This window comes from Oncorhynchus mykiss, chromosome 6 (assembly GCF_057628025.1).
Source record: "Oncorhynchus mykiss isolate SJ-2025 chromosome 6, ASM5762802v1, whole genome shotgun sequence".
Taxonomy (NCBI): Eukaryota; Metazoa; Chordata; class Actinopteri; order Salmoniformes; family Salmonidae; genus Oncorhynchus; species Oncorhynchus mykiss.
The window spans coordinates 25,174,839-25,200,319 of NC_143027.1; the positions used below are offsets into that span (position 1 = coordinate 25,174,839).

The 25,481-nt window shown below is 41.8% G+C and overlaps 1 protein-coding gene across 1 annotated transcript in view; it reads left to right on the forward strand.

Annotated features, from left to right (window-relative positions):
- The first annotated feature begins 337 nt into the window (after positions 1 to 337).
- The window catches only part of LOC110525720 (transmembrane protein 132D), a 61,272-nt gene continuing 36,128 nt past the window's right edge, over positions 338 to 25,481 (forward strand). The window contains exons 1-2 of the mRNA XM_036979718.2: positions 338 to 1,278; positions 6,560 to 7,445. Of these exons, the coding sequence (XP_036835613.2) occupies positions 1,206 to 1,278; positions 6,560 to 7,445 (959 nt within the window). The 5' untranslated portion in view covers positions 338 to 1,205. The remainder of the gene's footprint in view (positions 1,279 to 6,559; positions 7,446 to 25,481) is intronic.

Genomic DNA, 25,481 nt, shown 5'->3' on the forward strand with positions numbered 1-25,481 from the left:
TCTGTATTCTAATGACATGACAACCCTTTAGACAATGAGCTCCAAACACTGATAATTGCTGATGTAACTGACTGTAAGGAATATAGTCATGTGAAATACTCCAAATCCACCAACATACAGTGGACTACTCTTATAATTCCTCATCTATAGCCAACAGGGGGCACTAGAATTCCACCACTATAGCATTAACAGTAGGCGTTCACAACAGCAAGGTTTAGCCTCATTTACCTCATGCATTTACAGATGAGCCAATCAGAGATGGAGAGCATCATGTCCACCATGTCCATCACATTCGTATTGCCCCACTTATAAAAGTTGATGAAAGTTATGGCAATATGTCATGTTATATCCCACCCAGATTCAAAACTGGACAGGAAGGAACATCTCCCCCTAAAATAATTGAACAAATAATTGGAGAAAAGTTTAATTTTTAAAGAGCACCCTCTACTCTAAAACCTACAATGGGATATTGTCAAAACCCCAAATAAGTAATTTATGTTCTGGTCTAACAGGCTATAGTCGACTGGTCAGTGTAATTAGCAGCATGTACAGTAGTCAGGCTATTTGTGTAAATGATCCGCAGTCCATCTATCTCCTCATCATGGATGTGGAATCCCAAATTATCATGGTTTTGTTTTTAATTTACAGATGCTGTTAAATCCTGTCGCCACCGCATAGGACGTGCTCTGACCGGATGACATGATGCCTTTAGTGCCCCAAGGATTGTGCACAAGGGAGTCGATGATCTGTGAATCTCACTGTACATTGCAGCGGCTTCCCGACGATGGTCAAAGTTGGGTAGACGTCTGAGTCTGGGAGCGGATGCAAGGACTTCAAAATGAATCCGATGGAGTTTCTCTATCAAATAATCGCATTCAATATGGCGGCATAAGGGATAAAGTTAAAAAGGAAAACAAAGAAGAAACTAGGTTGATCGCAATCTGATCAAGGACTTGGACAGGACGTCTCCAAACTCGTTACGCAGAACTTTTCCAACATTGAGACCGTATCTGATAGCTCAATGCATAGTTTATGTGATACACGGAGTGATACACGGCTGTATTCTTCTTACAGGTGTGATTTTGTAGGCTACACTAGGCAAGTTCTCTTCCTGGGTAGAAATGAATGAAGTATACCCCTATTCACTTTGTTGAAACTCCGAGCCTGGGAATTTACATGCAATAAAGTGACAGTTGGATGCCAAAATGAGTGTTTACTCTCATATCTGGAGGATTTTACAGATATTCCTAGCGACGATTGTCACAATTGTCACGCAAGGTATGTACCATACAAAAAGGGTTACAATCAGCCTGAGTGACTATCTGTATATTATATTCTATTTGTATGTTTTTGTTTGGTACATATTTAATTGCATACTCTTTATGATGTTGAAATAGTATACATAAGTATTTAGGATTATTTGTATTCCATTAGACAATGTGCAACAAACGAGTTTATTATATGATCAAGGAGCTGATATGAGATAGACAGTATACCCTTGTGGTTGAAAATGCATTTAACTTTTATAGTTTCCTCTGAAATGTTATGCCGTACTTTTATGAATGCAATACGCACACTGCCATCAGTCAATTGGCTTTGCAACATAGTTACAGACTGCAATTTCACCATGGTAACTTGTTGTTGTGGTCAACTGCCCCTATATGACACAAAAAGTCCCATTTGTCCAGTGAATAAGACAATGGCTTGAAATGAGTGTGCCTAGTCCAGTTTAGGTGCCACTCAGATTTGTGAGAATACTGGTATACAGGTACAGTAGGCCAAGGAGGTCCACCTTAGTCTAATTACTCCAAAGTGCATGTTAAGACTAATCAAATCTTATTAAGGCTTGATTTTTAGTTAGAGTTTATGTCATTGAGGGTTAGTGCTGATCTAACTTGCATTTCGATTCGCAAACCTTATAAGGATGAGAATGTTTTTGATTATGTACTGTGTACCAGTACTTTATGGGACATTTGGCACTGTCATTAAGTTCCACTTATGAAATGGACATACATTTGTATTTCCTTAGTTTAGTCTCAGTGTGCAGCAGAGCTTAAAAGGAGTTTCGGTGCATATTAGCAGAAGTCCAGAACACATTACTGTACTCATTCACCTCAGTGATGAAATGGACAGGACCCTGTGGACTATAAATATTCCACATCACAAAGGCATTTGCTGAAAAGCTTTTAACTGCCTCAAAGACAGCTATTTCCAGACGATGTGGCCTCCCTGAATTATAATAAACAGACTGGATAAAGAGGACAAAAAGGGAGAAATCCTGATAAAACCAGCTTTAAGAGTCTCATTGGATATAGCAATCCCTACCAATCCCCACACAGGCCTAAGCATCTCCCTCCCCTCCTCCTCTCCCTTTCTGTACACATATGATCAGTGCTCTATCAAGTTTCTATCTTTATGTAGCGGTTGCAGGGACATAGGGTCTTTTCAACAAGTAAACCATTGCTATTAGGAGAGCTTTCTCCCTAAAATACTTAGGTCATGCCTGACTTTTCCTCTGGGGAGAGGACACAGCCAATATGGAAGTAAACAACGTCTTGACCTAAAATGACAGACTCTATTCAACACTTCAAGTGGAATAAGTGAGACATCTGTGTCATGTCTCTGTCATGCCATTTGAAGTCGGATCACGCACAGGCTGTTCTTCACGAATATAAACATTCATTATAGCACATTAGAATGCATGGAGTTGAACTGTTACTGTTCTTTCAAAACACCACGCAGCATAGGCCAGGTTTGTTTGGTTTGTGGTCATCTTAAATCCGTGGGTTCCATCAAGACAAACTCAAGTTGAGTAGCTTGTCAGAGCGTGATAGATAATTCTGTATTAAAAGAGACATTGACATGTATACTTGTTGGTCTCAATATAATGCTGCTAAAAATAGCATCGAATGACAGCATGGGTAATCTTTTGTTTCCTAGTAACAACAAATAGCCTACTGTAATTGCACAGTAGCCTACAGTAAGTACAGAGCTTATACTCTTAAGTGAGCAATCCTGTGCTGTCCAGACATTGGTCAGCTGGCAGCTTTACCACTACTGGGAACAATGCCAAGCCGACCTACATACATGTATAACCATGTCATTAATTAGCTTTTGCCTCAGTCTCCTCACTTTTCTAGCGGCCTTAATTGTTTGACTGTATCCAGTGATCCTATTGGTACTGTAACCCTGTTGTTACCCCCAACTTTAGAACATAGGGCCTAATGTAGTCCTGTCCTTCTCCCTGTTCCTTGTGTTCTAATGCCTTGATTATGTGCTGTTTCTAACAGGCCCACAAGTAGTGACTTATTCTGAGAAAAGGGACCTGAAGATTATGTTTAAAGGTCGCCTCAGTCTTGTTTAATCAGATCTGAAAATCTCTCTCCCTCTCCCTCCTTGTTTCATATCAAATATACTATATTTAAATTGCTTAATGCAATTGCAGTTTCATATTCTCAAGAAATATAGACTATCCTATTGTACAAATGTAACCTATACACAGATGTTTTCTTTTGGAATCAACTGTAGAATTTGCAATATAGATTTGATTAACAGCATATTTTGTTGTGCTGGGCATATGGATTCAGTTGTGCGTTGGATGTCTCATAGTAGCGTGGGGAATGCAAAGTGGGTCAACTTTGAGCAATTTTTATCTCCTAAATGTTTTGGCATTCAGGTCCAAAAAGTAACATTTTCCGATCACTTCTACCAAGTATGGAAGGTTTCCTTCAAATAAAAAAGGGGTGTAGTCAAAACGTGATTGAAATGATATAGAATGATCCAAGATAAAACAACAATGTCATTGGAGACAAGTGCATTTCTGCAGACCAGAATAGATATTGTTCTTCTGGACAGGGAAATAGAAAAGTCAAAGATGTCAGTCTCCAAGTTGGGTGATTGGAGCAGCTATGTGCTGAAACAGCTGGTGGAGGAATTTGGCTCCTTCTTTATCAGCTGGATGCAAAGCGTTTATCATGGCGAGAGAGGAAATACAGTACATACTCAAACATATACTGTAGCTTCCCTACACAGTGGACAATCAGTGATTATTGTCTCAGCAAATGAGACTGTTAACATACAGTATATACTCACTAGTGCATTATTTGCATTGAGCACAATTGTACCACCCCTCTTAGATTTCAGAGCTAACTCAAGTGTTCTTAAATACATTGGGGAGCACAGATGACCAGTCTAAGACAGCTTGAGAAAGATATAACAGCCTGTGATATGTGTTGCCACAGTTGCAGCACATCGCCCTCCTGCAGAGATGCCAAAGCAGAAAAGGCCCAGTGAGTGTTTATTCACAGTGGTGGGAAATACTGCCAGCTCTGGTATTAAACAGCACATCTGTCAATGGTCACTGGTGGAGCTAAGGGGGAGACAGCCCCTGTCCCAGTCCAGGAAGATGATTGAGATACTGTACATGTCCGTGTGAGAAAAATAAAAACATCCATTTGTGTTTCTCTTTGGGGGTCACTCTGTAGACTTGGCTCCGTTGTGACACACAAACTGTTTCCCTGACTGTGTAAAGCTCTCCAACCACTGCACAGGTGTCTGCTTGGTGATAAAAGCAGGTCGAAGGAGGGATGATGTAGAGACCTGTCACACGCCACAAACCGTGAGGGACAAGACTTAGTTAGACTTACTTTACAAAAAGCTCCAAGCCCTCCTCCTCCTCAGGAAAAATAACCACAACAATCCAGTGACAGACATGTCATTCTCTCTGACATATTTTGTCATAATTTGACCAATGGAACAGAAAGGTGTGTCACTACACATGCAGATAACATTATAGGAAAGGAATATTATGGACATTTTGGGGGGGAATCTCTCTAAACTCTGTGGTAAGGACACGTTTATGACAGTTATAAGATCAACAGTAGTAAAGAGGGACATTTTTGATTATAGCTACAAACTCATCACTGGCACATAAGATACATGCATTGTGTATTAGTTCATAGTTCATGATTAATAAAATTCTGTTACATTACAGGGCTCAGAGTCTCTGTCCTCTGGGCAGAATAGAATGTGGCAATTTGTCATGAACAAGCAACTGATTGTATTTTGTGTCAAAATCAAGTTATAGGTCTACACTTAAGTGGAGAATAGACTGTTTCACACTTTTTCTAACAGACAGTTTATTAGCAAAGCCAGAGTGCTGTTGAGTGCCATTGAGTATGAGATCATCTCAGTTAATGAGCACATACCAGGCTGCTTCTCTCTCTCTCTCCCACCAAGTAGGCCAATTAGCCTCCCATTGACAGTGCAGCCTCAGGTCAGCAGCCATAATGTGTAATCTATCAAAATGGGGGCAAATGAGAGTGGATGCTGGCCTGTGGACCTGCGGCTCAGTTCACTTCCAGAGAGACAGTTGTGTCATACCCCTCATGCTTTTATGCCGGATCAGAGGGCTCTAATGCTGTTGTCCCCCTTGACACCCTCACCCTACTCCAAACACACACACCATGAACATGCTGCCCTGTGTAGGACCAGATCAGCCACCACCTAGGTAGGTCAAGTTGTTTTAAGGCATACAAGTCAATATAGCTGGAATTACATCATTTACAGGGAGTAATCCCATTTAATTCATCTCTGATACAGTAAAATCTGCCAATAAATAATTTGTGTTTTCATGCATGTCATCAGATCATGCAGATATTATTGCTTGCTACTTTACCATTTGGTTTTACATAAAAGTTTTGATCTGAAAGAAGAGGGAGGATGAAAGTTAAGTCACTTCTGCAAAGCACAACAGAAAACACACCTCTTTTAACAGGGAAATCATGAGTAATAGAACACACCTGAGTGTCATAATTGTCTCTAGGATGGTCTCTGCCTCCCTCTGGTGACAGGTGGAACCATGACACCAAGTGTTCATGACAGGTAGTCCGTCCCGCACTTTGGTCATTTTCACTAGAAATCACTCTCATTTGGGTATGGGATTGACTTGATTTGGATGATGGATGATATCAAGGGAATGTAGTCTGTTCTGCTGCTGTCCCACCAGTGCTCCTTTGCCACTGCATCACACGCAGTAATACTCTTAGCTGCTTCTGCTATGATTTCTAATATAAAGACCCTCTTGTATACTATGGGAATTTGAAGATTAAGTAAATGGTCACTTTAATGATGATGTCCCATCTAGTTGATCAGCTTGACTCAAGTCTAGTTCCTGGAAATCTCTGGATGGTTTCTTTTTGGCAATTCCCGTTAAACTAATATTTTATTGGGATATCTTTGTACTCAGGTAATTATTATGATTTTGTACTTAATGATTGAGGCCAGCTATTATTCCTGTCCACTTCATATAACCATGAAACAATGGATCCTGTTATGAAACTCCTGACCCTGATTGTGGTTGGTAGCCCAGAGTTGAGAGAAACTGACCAGTAGCCGGAAGGTTTGTTAATGCCAGGCTGTAGGCTATTAGCAGAGGTTAAGGGTCTCTAGTGACTCAGTAGTCCATCCAAAATGATGAACATGAATTTCCTCTACATGTCATCAAAGCAACACTGTCTGTTAACCTACGGGTAATGTTTTGTCTCTTGCTTTCCCACAGAGTTGGACAGCCGGGAGATGTCAGACAACACTAAGAGCTCTCTGCCATTCCCTGTGTTCCTTCCAGTGAACTACCAGGTGAAAGACGCAGATTACTTCTTTTTGAAGGAGGCCGGTCAGGACATCATGAGAAACTCCAGCATGCAGACACAGACACAGCCATTTGTCATCCTGAGAGCCAGCCGGCCTCCTGCTGTCAACGCCAGCTATGGGCCCCTGTCCACAGAGCAGCCTGTCCCTCTAGACCTGGTACAGTCTGTGCAGCTGTTCCGGGCCCCGGGGGTATTCACCTACAACTGGAAGGTCCAGTCCTTTGTGCTGACCCCCCGGGTCTACTCATCCATGCCCAAGGTGCGGGTGTTGTTCTATGTGGCTGGGAGGGACTGGGACAGGGGAGCAGATGGGCTAAAGGATGAGTTGCCCTGTGTTACGGTGTTTGCCTTCTGGCAGACTCAGGAGGTGAGGGGCTCCTGTGCCCTTGGAGGTCTGAGGGGCACATGCATGGCTGAGCTGGAGCCTGTAGCCGGCTGGTTCAGTCCCGCAGCAGAGAGCTCTAGCCCGGGGAGGTTGGACCCAACAGAGGTAAACACAGTAGAGCTGTACTACCAGGCCCGGCCCAGTGCATATGGGAAGTGCAGGGAGGGCGATTGGGATCGCTGGGGCAGCTCAGAGCAGCAGCAGGCTGAGTACATCCCTGTGACTCCCATGCAGAGGATCAGCAGTGTGCGCCTCCTTCAGGTGCCAAAGGGAGCTCCATCTCTGTCTCAACTCAAGCTGGGAAAGGCTGTTGTCATCCAGACTTCCTCCAAACCCCTGAAGAAGACAGATATCGCCACTTTCTACATCCTCACGGCCAGCTCCTCCTTCCTGGAAAACTTCACTATGCGGTGAGTTTCAGATGTCATGTTTGATGTTTTCACTCATACTAAACTTGACTTTTTATTATGTCAAGTCAATTATTATAAAACAATTAGTTATCTTGAATATTCAGAATTCCAAATGCAAATGCAACTATTTACCCATTAAATAAAGGAACAACTATGGTGAAGTGCCTATCAGACCAATAATTGTTCTGCAGCACACTGTGGTTATAATTGGTTAATAACAGTTAACCCTATTTGCTGAAGTACTGCCAATGTATTGCACAGTAGCCTTACTTATCTCGTCGATTTAGCCACACATGCCCAAACCCTGTCCGTTAGAAATATCCAATGAGATTTGAAGTGGATTAAAATATTTATCTGAAAATATGATAGATTTTAGCATTCTTACAGGGAATTGAGGCAGATTATTGAAGTTAAATTGAAAAATAGTTGAGAGTAATGATATTCAGAGCTACAGTGGCAAGAAAAAGTATGTAAACCCTTTAAAATTACCTGGATTTCTGCATAAATTGGTCATCAAATTTGATCTGATCTTCATCTAAGTCACAACAATAGACAAACACAGTGTGCTTAAACTAATAACACAGAAATGATTGTATTTTTCTTGTCTATATTGAATACATCATTTAAACATTCACAGTGTAGGTTGGTAAAGTATGTGAACCCCTAGGCTAAGGACTTCTCAAAAAGCTAATTGGAGTCAGGAGTCAGCTAACCTGGAGTCCAATCAATGAGGCGAGATTGGAGATGTTGGTTAGAGCTGCCTTGCCCTATAAAAAGCACTCACTAAATTTGAGTTTGCTATTCACAAGAACCATTGCTTGATGTGAACCATCTCCAAAAGCCTTGATGTTCATCAGTCCACGTTAAGACAAAATGTGTATAAATGGAGAAAGTTCAGCACTGTTGCTACTCTCCCTGGGATTGGCCGTTCAGCCAAAGACTCACAGAAATCTCTGGAACATGCTAACATCTCATGAACACGTATAATTGTTTTTGTGTTATTAGTTTAAGCAGACTGTGTTTGTCAATTGTTGTGACCTAGATGAAGATCAGATCAAGTTTTATGATCAATTTATGCAGAAATCCAGGTATTTCCAAAGGGTTCACATACTTTTTCTTGCCACTGTATTTCAACTTCCCATGCAGTCATCAAGCGTCTCTGTGTCACTGTGATGGAGATAAAGTGTGCTCAGATGTGGCTTTCTAGTGGCTCAATATCTGACTGATGTCAAAGGATTGCGTACAGTGTGCTGTGCGTCTTATTATAATGACTGCATATGTGTATAGTGGGGATTACAGGCAAAGCCCAATTTCATCATTTCAAGGCAGTGCTCGTTCATTATGTTAAATGTCCCGGTTGTACTCGAGGACAGAGCACCTGCACACTACATAACTTCAACATCATAGTGTGACAGCCATGCATGTAGGGTTTATATCCATACTGCTGAGACTTTTTGTCTGACTAATATTTTTCTCCGCTCATACAGGAGTAATAAAGGACTAGTGCACTAATTTGGTGGGAATATAAAAATATTTGATTTAGATTTCTCAGGTGGTGCTGCAGCACCCACAGCACCCCTACTTCCCGTGGCTATGTTCACACAACTGCCTGACCCTATTGATTCTTTACACTATGCATTGAAACTTATTGTTTCAAGGACTCTCAGGGCAGAGGTAATAAGGATGGTGTGGTCTCTCTCTAGTTCCCTGGTTTATCATATTTAGATTGAGGTGTGTCTGACAGCATTTTCATAGACTTGTCTATAGTGTGTGCAGTATAAATTGTCTCCACACAGCCCTCAATATCTCCACATCATCCTTGTTCACAGCCAAACCCCCGCCTAGACCAATGTATTTTCACTGATAAACACATACAGTTGAAGTCAGAAGTTTACATACACCTTAGCTAAATACATTTTAACTCAGTATTTCACAATTCCTGACATTTAATCCTATTAAGAACTCCCTGTCTTAGGTCAGTAAGATCACCACTTTATTTTAAGAATGTGAAATGTCAGAATAATAGTAGAGAGAATAATTTATTTCAGCTTTTATTTCTTTCATCACATTCCCAGTGGGTCAGAAGTTTACCTACTCTCAATTAGTATTTAGTATCATTGCCTTTAAATTGTTTACTTGGGTCAAAAGTTTCAGGTAGCCTTCCACAAGCTTCCCATAATAAGTTGGGTGAATTTTGGCCCATTCCTCCTGACATAGCTGGTGTAACTGTGTCAGGTTTGTAGGCTTCCTTGCTCACACACGCTTTTTCAGTTCTGCCCACAAATGTTCTATAGGATTGAGGTCAGGGCTTTGTGATGGCCACTCCAATACCTTGACTTTGTTGTCCTTAAGCCATTTTGCCACAACTTTGGAAGTATATTTGGAAGACCCATTTGCGACCAAGTTTCCTGACTGATGTCTTCAGATGTTGCTTCAATATATCCACATAATTTTCCCTACCTCATGATGCCATCTATTTTGTGAAGTGCACCAGTCCCTCCTGCTGCAAAGCACCCCCACAACATGATGCTGCCACCCCCGTGCTTCACGGTTGGGATGGTGTTCTTAGGCTTGCAAGCCGTCCTCCTTTCCCCCCCCCAAACATAACGATGGTCATTATGGCCAAACAGTTATATTTTTGTTTCATCAGACCAGAGGACATTTCTCCAAAAAGTACAATTTTTGTCCCCATGTGCAGTTGCAAACCGTAGTCTGGCTTTTTTAGGACGGTTTTGGAGCAGTGGCTTCTTCCTTGCTGAGCGGCCTTTCAGGTTATGTCAATATAGGACTCGTTTTGGAAAATGCTCTCAAGGATTTGGAAAATGCTCTCAAGGATGAACCAGACTTGTGGAGGTCTACAATTTTTGTCTTAGGTCTTGGCTGATTTCTTTTGGTTTTCCGATGATTTCAAGCGAAGAGGCACTGAGTTTGAAGGTACAGTGCCTTGCGAAAGTATTCGGCCCCCTTGAACTTTGCGACCTTTTGCCACATTTCAGGCTTCAGACATAAAGATATAAAACTGTATTTTTTTGTGAAGAATCAACAACAAGTGGGACACAATCATGAAGTGGAACGACATTTATTGGATATTTCAAACTTTTTTAACAAATCAAAAACTGAAAAATTGGGCGTGCAAAATTATTCAGCCCCCTTAAGTTAATACTTTGTAGCGCCACCTTTTGCTGCGATTACAGCTGTAAGTCGCTTGGGGTATGTCTTGGGGTATCAGTTTTGCACATCGAGAGACTGACATTTTTTCCCATTCCTCCTTGCAAAACACCTCGAGCTCAGTGAGGTTGGATGGAGAGCATTTGTGAACAGCAGTTTTCAGTTCTTTCCACAGATTCTCGATTGGATTCAGGTCTGGACTTTGACTTGGCCATTCTAACACCTGGATATGTTTATTTTTTAACCATTCCATTGTAGATTTTGCTTTATGTTTTGGATCATTGTCTTGTTGGAAGACAAATCTCCGTCCCAGTCTCAGGTCTTTTGCAGACTCCATCAGGTTTTCTTCCAGAATGGTCCTGTATTTGGCTCCATCCATCTTCCCATCAATTTTAACCATCTTCCCTGTCTCTGCTGAAGAAAAGCAGGCCCAAACCATGATGCTGCCACCACCATGTTTGACAGTGGGGATGGTGTGTTCAGGGTGATGAGCTGTGTTGCTTTTACGCCAAACATAACGTTTTGCATTGTTGCCAAAAAGTTCAATTTTGGTTTCATCTGACCAGAGCACCTTCTTCCACATGTTTGGTGTGTCTCCCAGGTGGCTTGTGGCAAACTTTAAACGACACTTTTTATGGATATCTTTAAGAAATGGCTTTCTTCTTGCCACTCTTCCATAAAGGCCAGATTTGTGCAATATACGACTGATTGTTGTCCTATGGACAGAGTCTCCCACCTCAGCTGTAGATCTCTGCAGTTCATCCAGAGTTATCATGGGCCTCTTGGCTGCATCTCTGATCAGTCTTCTCCTTGTATGAGCTGAAAGTTTAGAGGGACGGCCAGGTCTTGGTAGATTTGCAGTGGTCTGATACTCCTTCCATTTCAATATTATCGCTTGCACAGTGCTCCTTGGGATGTTTAAAGCTTGGGAAATCTTTTTGTATCCAAATCCGGCTTTAAACTTCTTCACAACAGTATCTCGGACCTGCCTGGTGTGTTCCTTGTTCTTCATGATGCTCTCTGCGCTTTTAACGGACCTCTGAGACTATCACAGTGCAGGTGCATTTATACGGAGACTTGATTACACATAGGTGGATTGTATTTATCATCATTAGTCATTTAGGTCAACATTGGATCATTCAGAGATCCTCACTGAACTCCTGGAGAGAGTTTGCTGCACTGAAAGTAAAGGGGCTGAATAATTTTGCACGCCCAATTTTTCAGTTTTTGATTTGTTAAAAAAGTTTGAAATATCCAATAAATGTCGTTCCACTTCATGATTGTGTCCCACTTGTTGTTGATTCTTCACAAAAAAATACAGTTTTATATCTTTATGTTTGAAGCCTGAAATGTGGCAAAAGGTCGTAAAGTTCAAGGGGGCCGAATACTTTCGCAATGCACTGTAGGTCTTGAAATACATCCATACACAACTTAGTGTATGTAAACTTCTGACCCACTGGAATTGTGATGCATTGAATTATGAGTTAAATAATTGTTGGAAAAATTACTTGTGTCATGCACAAAGAAAATGTCCTAACTGACTTGCCAAAACTATAGTTTGTTAACAAGAAATTTGTGGAGTGGTTGAAAAACGAGTTTTAATGTCTCCAATCTATGTGTATGTAAACTTCCGACTTCAACTGTAGCTATCTTCATCAAGGGTTGCTGTCAACACAGACAGGTGGAGATTTACGCTGTCTTCGTTAGAGATAGTACTTTTTCTGCTGCTACTATATTTTTTTTATTTTTTTTTTTAACTCTGTTTATTAAGTTTTGAACATACACACACACAGACAAGACAAAGCAATATAAATAATATACTCAACTAGAAAAAAAAATACAAATAAAAATACAAATAAAAAAATAGCTTTAAAGATACCATACTTTAGACAAGTTAAACACACCAGGCAGAAGGCTACAGAGGTTAAAGGGCAATCTATAGTACAGGGACAGAGCAAACACCTCACCATTGTTCCTGTAAGCAGTCAAGGGATAAGGGTGGAGAAATGCAACCACTCACAGAGAGTCATGGCCACAGAACGACCATCCACTGGACAAAAAAAAAGTTTACAATGCTTTAAAATAAAAAATAAAAAATTATTATTCATGTAGGCGTGAACAAAATGTAAAAATAACTGGGAAAAACAAGCTAACACTTCAGTCTCTGCCTGGGCAAGATGAACAAGGCATCTGCGGACCACAATCAATAAGCACATGGACCTTAATACCCCCCCCAGCAAAAACACAGAGAGAAGCTCCTCCAACCCTTAACTCACAGACTTATTTTAGTATTAATTGGAATGCCATCAGAGGATGGACTGTTTAAAGTAAGACCGGAATGGAGCCCAAGCCTCATCAAACAGTTTGGGGTTCCCACGTGAATTGAATTGATTTTTTTCTAGTTTCAGAGAGCACAACACATCCCTCACCCAATATTTATAAGATGGGGGAGCTGCCATCTTCCAGTTCTGTAGTATTAGCCGTCTAGCTAAAAGAGTTAAGCAACAGTGTCCGACTGGATTCTTGATAGGGGGGTACCCATGGGCAGTACTCCAAAAAGGGCTGTAAGGGGAGACGGATCTATAACAGTGTCATATATATCAGAGAAACATTTAAATATTAATTCCCAGAAACCTGACAGTTTATGACAGCCCCAAAACATATGCAACAGTGTGGCTGGTTCCACCTTACATCTGACACAGGTAGGATCAAAATCAGAGAATATTCTTCCAAGTTTGGCCCCCGACCAGTGGATACGATGAACCACCTTGAATTGAATGAGGCTGTGTCTAGTGCTAAAAGAGGACGAGTGTACCCTGCGCAGCACAGATTTCCAGGCGTCTTCCCCAAGTTCCTCCCCCAAATCCTTTTCCCATCGAGTCTTTAAAGGAACCAGAGAAGGGTTCTGTAGGTCATGAATGATTGCATATACATCTGAAATTGCGCCTCTAGGAAGCTTGTTCAGCTCCAAGATGCTCTCTATAGCAGTATTCGCAGGCCTATTGGGAAATCCAGGTGTGTTAGCCCTGACAAAGTTTCTAGTCTGGAGATAGCGGAAAAAGTGGGATTGGGGGAGATTGAACTTTTCCTGCAGCTGAGAAAAAGAGGCAAATGTATCATCAAAGAATAATTGGGCTAGCGAGGAAAGGCCTAGTGAGTGCCAAATGCCAAAAGCCCCATCATTCAAAGATGGGGGAAATAAAATGTTCTGATTGATTGGGCCTGATAGAGAAAAGCCTCTGAGGCTAAAGGCTAAACGGAACTGATTCCAAATTTTAAGAGACTGCTTTACAATTGGGTTGGCACACCTTTTGCCTAGGGACACTGGGAGAGACGAGCACAGCACAGAGGGAAGTGCTGCAGGTTTACACGATTCAGACTCCATCTGGGCCCAGAGTGGTCTAGGGCCAGTAGGATCAGTCTGCAGCCAGTACAGAACGGCTCTGAAATTTGCAGCCCAGTAGTATGTCTGAAAATTTGGTAAAGCTAAACCCCCCAATGACCTAGGCTTCTGTAAATGTTTTCTACCAATCCGTGGTACCTTGCCATTCCAAATAAAATGCATGAATGTTTGATCCAGTGAAATAAAAAAAGATTTTGGAATAAAAATGGGTAAACATTGAAATAAATATAAAAATTTGGGCAACACATTCATTTTAATGACATTAATCCTTCCGATAAGAGAAAGGGGTAGCGAATTCCAAAAAGTAAAAGATTGTTTCAATCTGTCTGCTAGAGCAATAAAGTTTTCCTGAAACAAATTTGAATATTTCCTTGTCACTTTTACTCCCAAGTAAGTGAATTGATCCCGGACAATCCTAAACTGAGAACTTGTGAAAGAGCACTTTAAAGCAGCCTTGTTTACCGGAAAGAGCTCACTCTTGCCTAGATTCAGCTTGTACCCTGAGATTGATCCAAACTTTTTAAGAACAGATAGGGCACGTGGCAATGAGGTATCGGGGTTGGAGATAAACAAAAGGAGGTCGTCAGCATATAGCGAGACTTTCTGCTCCCAGCCCGCCCTGATTATGCCTTGAAAGGCATCATTAGAGCGTAGTGCAATGGTGAGAGGCTCGATTGCCAAAGCAAACAACAAGGGGGAGAGTGGGCAACCCTGTCTGGATCCACGGTGCAAGGGAAAATAGTCAGAGGACAAGTTATTGGTCCGTACCGAAGCCATGGGGGAAAAATAAAGAATCTTTATCCACGCAATGAATTTGGGGCCAAAGCCAAATCTATAAAGGGCAGCTGTTAGGTAATCCCACTCAACGCGGTCAAACGCTTTTTCGGCATCAAGTGAGACCACCACCTCCGGGTCCCCCGACGCTGGGGAGTACAGTATATTCATAAGGCGCCTAATATTGAAAAATAAATGCCTATTTCTCACAAAGCCAGTCTGGTCAGAGTGTATTACTTGGTGCAGCAAGCCTTCCATACGGATGGCTAAAAGCTTAGCTAGGATTTTGTAATGACAGTTTAAAAGCGAGACTTGGCGATAGGATCCACATTCCAGGGGGTCTTTGTTTTTCTTTAGTAGTAATGAAATTGAAGCCTGATAAAGACTAGGCGGCAGCTTTGAAGTATTGAGGCACTCTGCAAATAGTCGGGACAAGAATGGGCAAAGCAGACCAGAAAACGTCCTGTAAAATTCGGTTGGAAAACCGTCCAGACCCGGTGATTTACCACTTTTCATTGCGGACACTGCTGTTGCAATCTCCTCAAGCGTAAATTCTTCTTCTAGACAGTCATGGGAGTCTGTATCAATTGAAGGCATATTCAAGCCATTAAAGAAGGAGTCAATCAGCGAAGGGTCTTGAGGGGATTCAGAGGTGTATAGCGCAGAGTAAAATTGTTTAAATTGATCATTGATCTCTTTATGTATAACTGTGGTGGCACCAGACGGGGTCCTTATTTGTGGGATTAGACGTGAGGCCTCAGATTTACGGATCTGATGTGCAAGGAGTTTACTGGCCTTGTCGCCTTGTTCATAGACTTTGTATCGAGCTCGCAAGAGTAACTGTTCAGCTTGCCTGGTAGAAAGCTCATCAAATTCAGATTGGAGTAGTCGGCGCTCTTTATGCAGATCAGAGGAAGGATCCGTAGCATACTTCTCATCCAATGTGGCTATGGACTCGCTCAGGTCCCGAAGTCGCTGGGAGCGAACTCTGTTTTGGTTGGCTGTATAAGAAATAATTTGGCCACGTAGGTATGCTTTGAGAGACTCCCATATGGTAGAGCAGGACATACCTGGTGTTGAATTAGTTTCTAGGAATAAGGTAATTTCAGAAGAAATGAAATTGACAAACTCCTTATCTGAGAGTAAAATGGGGTTGAGACGCCATTGATAACACCTAGGAGGTCGCTGGGGAAACTCTAGTTCAAGCAAGAATGGTGAATGGTCAGAGATAACAATACTCTCGTAAGTACACTGCCGAAGGTTAGGCAGAAGTTTTTTGTCCAAAAAGAAGTAATCAATCCGGGAGTATGTTTGATGAACATGAGAATAAAAGGAATACTGTCTCTCTGTAGGATGTAGGAAACGCCAGGCCTCAAACATAGCATATTTCTGAAGAAAGGATTGAATAAGTAGGGCACATTTAGATGGGCCTGTATTTTTTTGTGAAGACTTGTCAAGAACTGGGGACATTTTACAGTTGAAATCCCCCCCTAAAATCAACAAATGAGAATCTAAATTGGGAATAGCAGACAGAAAGGAAGAAATGAAACTTGTGTCATCCCAATTGGGAGCATAAACACTAGCCAAAACAAGAGGGGTAGAAAACAGTTCACCGGTTACTATGACGTATCGTCCCTTAGGATCAGTAATAACCTCAGACGCTACAAAGGGAGTAGCCTTATCAACCAGAATAGCAGCACCTCTTGATTTAATATGAAAGTTTGAGTGGAACACTTGACCAACCCAGTCCTTACGCATCCTAAAATGCTCACCAGTCCTCAAGTGAGTCTCTTGTAGAAATGCAATATTTGCATTCAAACCCTTTAAGTGTGTCAACACCCTCTTACGCTTCACCGGGTTGTTAACCCCTTTGGTATTCCAAGAAATGTACTTGATCGTATTATTCTGGGCATTCCCGTTATTCAACCCTGTCATTAGAGCATAGAATGGAAAAGCAATGAGCGCCCAAAACCCCCAGAATAACTTGTCTCAGAGTAATAATGTACGGTGGTAAATGTTTGGAAAAAGTACAGAAAAAAAAACAGAAAAAAAACTAAAAAGACAGAATGACAACATTAGAACTGAACAATTCAACCTGCCCCCCCACCCCCTCCCCCCATCCCAGACAATACCTCCCCAAACGAGGTACAAGCCTAAATAGAACATGTTCTCGTCGCACAGTATGTCTGTGAGAGTGCGGTCTTAAACCTAAACCCACAGTCCCGCTCTTTAAAGTCGCGTTTTGTTAGTGGATCAAGCAGCAAAAAGAAAGATTTGTATGTATTTTTTTCAAATAAAAAAAAGGCGAATCCCCTGTGCAAACGGAATGACAAAAGCACCACTTGTAGATGTATATAATTGTATTCCCTGTCTTATAACAGGCATTGAGAGAAAATAAATAAAATGTATAAAGGCTCTCAGCCAAAAATCTAATTTGAAGTAAGGAAATCGTAGTAAGACAATCAAAAATAATAGTAATTATAATAGTAGTCTAATTGAAGCTGAGACAGCTTACAACCAATCCCAAAAAACTACGTCTGCGCAACGTTGAACGTTTGCTGGGCTTAAATGACGCTCAAAACTTTTCAAATTAAAGTGAGGCCCCAGAAACCGTGTAGCCTCGGGAGACATTTACTGTTTACTGGGTCAATGCAAACGGATGCAGTAAACAAATAACCAAAAATATTTTGAGTCACTGAGACAATGTGTAAACAAACTAAATAGGTGAGCGAGATAAGGCACGCACACAAGATGATCAAAACATTAGATCACATCAAATAGGCCTGAATAGTTTCACCAACTATACAAGACTAGCCTGTTATATCTAAACATAATTGTACCACAAGTGGGGTACTTACTATCCACAGTTCGCAAGCAACAGTTGCTAAACTGTGAGCATATTCAAGACTTCTTGATGTGACGTTGAATGTGAGCCATAGCCTCCTCCGGAGATTCAAATGTGTGGTCTTTACCCTCATGAGATATCCATAAACGGGCCGGGAATCGCAGTCCATACTTCACACTTGGATGGTCCCGAAGTACTCGTTTGGCCTGTCAGAAAGCTGCGCGCTGCCTGGAAACAGTGGGGGAGTAGTCCTGGTATATGGAAAAGCTCTGTCCTTGAAAGCTCAGAGTGGTATTGCGGGCTCATCGGAGGATCTCCATCTTCTCATGCCTCTCCCCATCCTGGGGCTTTGGGCGCAGCGACCGGTGGGCTCGATCAATCAGGGGCTTTTCATCTAAGGCAAGAACATCCTTCAGCAGCCCTGAAACAAAATTCGTGGCGCGATGCATTTCCGCGGACTCTGGGACTGATACAAGCCTCAGATTATTGCGGCGAGAGAATCCCTCTAAACTCACACAGCTCTCCCTCACCTTTTTCAAATCCGCAGCTAGGCGTTTAACGCAGTTGTTGTTTTGAGTGATGTAATTGCCGGCACAGTCTCGTTCCGCAGGATGGTTAAATCTGCTTTTAAAGTATCAGAAACCTCCTGTATTCTGGCCTCAATCGTAGCAACCACCTGTGTTTTCATTTAAACTATCTCAGAGCGTAGTAGTTTGATGGCCTCGAGAATGTTCATTTCAGCGCCGCCAGGCCAAGCCGCGCCCCCGGGTAAAGTGTGCGTCCCGGGCCCTCAGACTCAGGAGAGGGCGGTGATGAGAGCGGGTCTTGTAGGCCGGGTTTTCTCAAAGTCATGTTCTTGGCCTTATGTTTGGTCGACATGCTGACATTCGGAAGCAAAGTAGTCTTGGTTTTTACGGAAAGGGATCACCAAATTAATATTTGAAAATAAATACGGTTTTGCTGCAGAATTCACAAACTTTAAGAATACCACGGGAGCAAACGGAAAACACGTCAGTCGCACATGGCGTCCCCTACCATCCCCCCTGCTACTATATTTCAACCACACTACTGTATGTGGTAAATTATGGCCATGTCAGGGGTTCCAAAGCTCTATTTTCTCAATATGTCGCAATTATTTATTTGTGTTGCATGTATTCTGGAGTTTATTTGATGGTATCAGGAGTAGTGATGCACCGATATGACATTTTTGGGCGATACCGATCCAATATTTTCCTTGCCCAAAAAAAACGATACCGATATCCAATATTAAATTTTTTTGCGTCCCTTGAAGCATTCTAGTACAGTTAAATAGTTAACACACACACATGGAGGCAGCGGTCTAAGGCACTGCATCTCAGTGCAAAAGGCATCACTACAGTCCCTGGTTCGAATCCAGGCTGTATCACATCCAGCTGTGCTGTTTCGTTGTTAATTTGTTCAGTCGTTTCATTCTCAACCAGGATTTCTTATACTATGGAACACCGTTTGGGTCTTTGCGTGTCAAATAACACTATTTGACGTGTCAAATAAGCTTGATGACCAATCGGGACCTGAATATCACTGCACGGCACATAATAATTGAACGTGTTTATACATTTTTTACGTAAGTATTACCCATTGATTACACCAGCACTCGTATTTCATATGTCACAACGATTCATCGATCCGTATGCCATGATGCTGGTAAAGTTGTCTCGCGCACCTACAGTGCTGGCCATTAAAAACCTAGCTAGCTCATGGATGCAAACAATGTTCTTCCCCAAAAACATTGCAAAACGACATAATCTGTTTCAGAAGCTAGCTAACTATATAGCTAGGTGTCATCATCTAAAATAACCCTAATTTACAAGACAGTTCTTATTTGATGGTGGTCGGACCCATCTATGTGAAACTAGCCACAATAAGGATTAGCCACAATAGTGGGCTTTGCGTTTAGCCTTCAAAATAAAAGTAAGTTATTGACAGTGATGCAAATGAATACAAATAGTAGAATTATGTCATACTTGAATAGATCATGCTAAACGAGGTTGGAATGAGGTTATATGAAATCAACAAAAGACCATACATTTGTTAATTTGACAAAAATCTGATTGTGGATCAATGACATGGGGTATCAGTCTACTCAGTGACACCCAGAGAACATTAGCGTTGCTCTTATTGCGAGGTAGCCACTTGTTGTTCGCCTATTGAAATTGAACTTCAGTTCATGGAAATAAATAGCTAGCCAGCTATTTAACCCTGTTGCCCAAAGCCAAAGTTATAAGCAGCCAGCTAGCTTCATCTGGCTAATGATTCTCGGCCGGACCGGGTTATGTGTTGTGAAGCTAGCCACAGTAAGGATTAGGCACAATAGTGGAATTTGTGGTTACAATTGGTGGAATCATGCCATATTTAGACTAGTTAATGTTAAACAAGGTTGGAATGTGAAGCAAGGAAATGGGGTGTCAGTCTACCCGGTGACATCCACAGAGCATAACTGTGAAGAGTTTACGCAAATATTATGTTGTAGCTCTTATCGCTTATCTTTGGGGCGGCAGGCAGCCTAGTGCTTAGAGCGTTGTGCCAGTAACCGAAAGGTTGTTGGATTGAATCCCTGAGCTGACAAGGTAAAACTGTTCAGCCCTTGAATAAGGCAGTTAACCCACTGTTCCCCGATAGGCCATCCTTGTAAATAATAATTTGTTCTTAACTGACTTGCCTAGTTAAATTGACAGTGTGAAATCACCTCCCCAGTCAGCCTATTGTGTGTATTGATGTTCATATTGCACTGTACAGCTTTACTTAAGGATTGGGGATCAATGAAATGGGGTATCAGTCTACTCAATACCCAATATATTTTTTCCCAACGTCCTCCTCAGAGTTATCAGACTCCAAAACATCCACACAGTATTGTTTTTCCTTGGGAATTGTGTTCAATACACATAGGTTGACAATAAATATGGCTCAATTCACAGTTGTTTCAGAGTCCCGCAATACTTACACACAAGGATTCCTAAATCATTGCTAAGAATAATGAAAATTACTGCAGTTTCTACTGGTCATTGTCTTCAGGCTGGTTGTATTGGTGCTAGCTAGGTACCAAGCTAAAGCTAGCTACCTCAGAAGTTGCGGTCGAACAAATAATGCTTTATTACCAACACTGTATTGTAAACACATCGTTCGTGGCCGGTGTTTGCTTGTTTGCAGACTTTTGTACAGCTTTGACAGTGCTACTGATAGTAGTGGTGGTGCTTGGCTTGCACGTGCAAATTCAGTGATTGTACATGGTTGACAGCCTAACGTGAGTAAAATAGAGCCATAAGAGAGCCTGCTAAATGTAATGTAAATGTCTTAGTAATGTAAATGTTTTTCGATAAAAATGTGTTTCTCTACTACTTCTAGTTATTTATTTATCTTATGTTTTTCTAATGTCGAACTCATTTGTGTGGCAACTCATTTGAATGAGATTAATTTAAATCAAGTTAACAGCTGCCTCTCTCTTCCTGTTCTACTCTCATGTGTTGGAATCTATGTATACTTAAGCAGTGGGGCTGAAAATAAGCCTTTTCCCTGGGTTCTCGCTCTCTCGCTCACCCACCCCAGTGCCCATGTATCTTAATCCCCTTTGCTTTAGTTTGAATTCAAATTGCCTCTTGCTCACAGTCTCTGCCTCATGGGGTCAATGGTCACATAACAACAACAAGTAGAGTAAAGGAACAGGAGCAATGGTAGGAGCTCCTCTCATCTACCTCATGTAATTTCTTATCTCCCTCAAGTCATTTCTCCTCTCCTCTCCCTCAAGTAATTTCTCCTCTCCTCTTCCTCAAGTAATTTCTCCTTTCCCTCAAGTCATTTCTCCCCTTTAACCTGAATCACCTTGCCTCTCATAAACAGAAGAGTACAAAAAAGTATTTAGTCAGCCACCAATTGTGCAAGTTCTCCCACTTAAAAATATGAGAGGCCTGTAATTTTCATCATAGGTACACTTCAACTATGACAGACAAAATGAAGGGAAAAAATCCAGAAAATCACATTGTAGGATGTTTAATGAATTTATTTGCAAATTATGGTGGAAAATAAGTATTTGGTCACCTACAAACAAGCAAGATTTCTGTCTCTCACAGACCTGTAACTTCTTCTTTAAGAGGCTCCTCTGTCATCCACTCGTTACCTGTATTAATGGCAACTGTTTGAACTTGTTATCAGTATAAAAGACACCTGTCTACAACCTCAAACAGTCACACTCCAAACTCCACTATGGCCAAGACTAAAGAGCTGTCAAAGGACACCAGAAACAAAATTGTAGACCTGCACCAGGCTGGGAAGACTGAATCTGCAATAGGTAAGCAGCTTGGTTTGAAGAAATCAACTGTGGGAACAATTATTAGGAAATGGAAGACATACAAGACCACTGATAATCTCCTTTGATCTGGGGCTCCACGCAAGATCTCACCTCGTGGGGTCAAAATGAACACAAGAACGGTGAGCAAAAATCCCAGAACCACACGGGGGGGCCTAGTGAATGACCTACAGAGAGCTGGGACCAAAGTAACAAAGCCTACCATCAGTAACACACTACGCCGCCAGGGACTCAAATCCTGCAGTGGCAGACGTGTCCCCCTGCTTAAGCCAGTACATGTCCAGGCCCGTCTGAAGTTTGCTAGAGAGCATTTGGATGATCCAGAAGAAGATTGGGAGAATGTCATATGGTCAGATGAAACCAAAATATAACTTTTTGGTAAAAACTCAACTCGTGGTGTTTGGAGGACAAAGAATGCTGAGTTGCATCCAAAGAACACCATACCTACTGTAAAGCATGGGGGTGGAAACATCATGCTTTGGGGCTGTTTCTCTGCAAAGGGACCAGGACGACTGATCCGTGTTAACTAAAGAATGAATGGGGTCATGTATCGTGAGATTTTGAGGGAAAACCTCCTTCCATCAGCAAGGGCATTGAAGATGAAACGTGGCTGGGTCTTTCAGCATGACAATGATCCCAAACACACCGCCCGGGCAACAAAGGAGTGGCTTCGTAAGAAGCTTTTCAAGGTCCTGGAGTGGCCTAGCCAGTTTCCAGATCTCAACCCCATAGAAAATCTTTGTAGGGAGTTGAAAGTCTGTGTTGCCCAGCAACAGCCCCAAAACATCACTACTCTAGAGGAGATCTGCATGGAGGAATGGGACAAAATACCAGCAACAGTGTGTGAAAACCTTGTGAAGACTTAAAGAAAACATTTGACCTCTGTCATTGCCAACAAAGGGTATATAACAAAGTATTGAGATAAACTTTTGTTATTGACCAAATACTTATTTTCCACCATAATTTGCAAATCAATTCATTAAAAATCCTACAATGTGATTTTCTGGATTTTCTTTTCTCATTTTGTCTGTCATAGTTGAAGTGTACCTATGATGAAAATTACAGGCTTCTCTCATCCTTTTAAGTGGGAGAACTTATACAATTGGTGGCTGACTAAATACTTTTTTGCCCCACTGTATGTGTGTATGTGTATGTGTCTGTCTCTGTACTGTTCACCACCCTGCCAACACAGCCCGTGTTCTAGCCCTCCTTTTCATCATCACGCAGCCAGTGTCTCTTCTAGTCTGGGCCTCAGCAGCTGTCTGGCTGTTTTGTCACTGTTCAAGTGTCCCATTAAGTCAGGCTTAATGCTCAGTCGTCAACATGATGATCCCAGTGTTGGTGATAGCTAGTGACAAGAGGACCAGGGATCTAATCAGTGTGATAACATGGTCAAACCATACCTGATAGTTTCATTAGATTTCCATGAGATGTTATTTTTGCAGCTGTCAACTCTCTATTACAGCTTTATTACCGGTCATATTGACAATGTAATGCCATGCCATCACCTCCCTATGCTGCATAGTCAAATTATGATTATTGTTTTAAATTTTATTTATCTAGGCAAGTCAGTTAAGAACAAATTCTTGGGACTCCCGATCACGGCCGATTGTGATACAGCCCGGGATCGAACCAGGGTCTGTAGTGACATCTCTAGCACTGCGATGTAGTGCCTTAGACCTCTGTGCCGCTCGGGAGCCCCAATTACATGAGGGGGAATCAGATTGCTATAGGAAATGTGTTTAGTCTGTGCACCATGAGCTAGCTAGTATACAGATTGAGTTGGCAAAACCCCAGATCACAGATTATTTTTTAGGCAATGATTAAATGATTAAATGATTAAAACGTGATGATATCTGATCAAACACCATTTAATACATTTTTCTCTGATAACATGTATTCTATTCAAAGACAGCCTCATGGATAAAAAACAATAAGCTTTGCTATCCAGTGGATGCGGTCAGTGGGCTACCGATCATTCATCTGTCTGACAAATAGGACTTTTTCATCCCATTTACTGTGTTTTTATTCCTGGCCATCTGGCGTTAACATTGCCCTAAAAGTCTCTCTAACTCCCTAAACTGCCCCATAAGAATGACAAGCACGTCATTGATGACTGGCGGAGCATCAGAGTGGCTGAACGATGGTTATTTGCTTGCATAATTAAAGATTGCATCTGTTTGAGATTGCATTTGCGTTCAGTATTGGCCCCATGTCTCTGCAGTGATTCATCTGTACAGAGCCAGGGATGTGAAGGCAGAGTGAATCGGGGGGGGATTGTAACCCCTGGGCAGCAGTAGAACAGGTGGGCCTGCCTGCAGAATGGGTCTTACTGGGAACACTGCTCTCGGGTTTCCTCAAGACCAGGTCAATTGATGATGGGGAGCATCATGCCCATACTGATTGATGCTGATTAGGATATGTTTTTTTTTATATTCATACAATCATCCATAGAATCATATACTTACATTTAATGATTGTGTTATTGGTATTTTAACAACAATATTGGTATTATTGGTCGAAGAGTGGCATTTCATTACTCACAAACAGCAACTAAAATGTTGAATTATATGGCAAATTATATCAGCGCTACATTTAAGATTGTTTGCTTGATTTTCAGGTCTTAGCCATTATTCACTCTCTCTATTATGTCTGAGACAAATAAGGCTTATAGAGAAGAGAAAACAAGCACAAGGGAGGGGGTTTCTGACTGGAGCGGACCAGGGGCCGAGGGCCATGAGTGTGTGTGACAGAGGTGAGGGAGGTCATGGCTTCCTGTGGCAGTGTGGTTACGGGGAGGTCGGGTGGTGGGGAACCGGTATGCAAAATACACAGCATTAGTCCGCCACCCAAACCTCACTTGGAGAGAAGTGAGATGGATGGTAGGTGCAGCACCTGAGAGCTGATTTTCTCACACACTGTCAGTTCCAGTCTATGGGCCAATCTATCTTCCCTGCCCTGGTGCCTCGGTGCCTCGTCTTCCTCCTGCCTCTCCAGTCAGCGCTGGCTAACCACAGCCACTGACTGCTATGGTTCCTGCAAAAACCCCTCCACCCTTAGAGCCCAGAGGGCCTGGAGGAGAAAAGGCTTCAGATAGGTAATCTTGTAACAATCCCTTTTTATTAAGTAAATCCCACACCAGTTTTTTTTTTACAAACTCCAGTCCTCAAGTACCCCCAACAGCACATATTTTTTGTTGTAGCCCTGGACAAGTACATCTGATTCACCTTGTCAACTAATCATCAATCGTCAAATTTACTTTAGACAGATGGCAATGTTGTCAATAGCTAGCAAAGTTCATCAAAAATAGCTGGCAATGCAAACGTTAGATAGCTAAAATCCGGTGGTCAATCTTAGCTAGCTAGCTAAAGTTATACTGCATCTAAAGTCAATCTGGTGACATCACAATGACGACAAAAGATTTTCCTAATAATTATTTGCCTCCTTTAGGAATGTAATTGTATTTCCAAGCCACCGTAATGCACTTTAGATTCAATCTTCATCAGC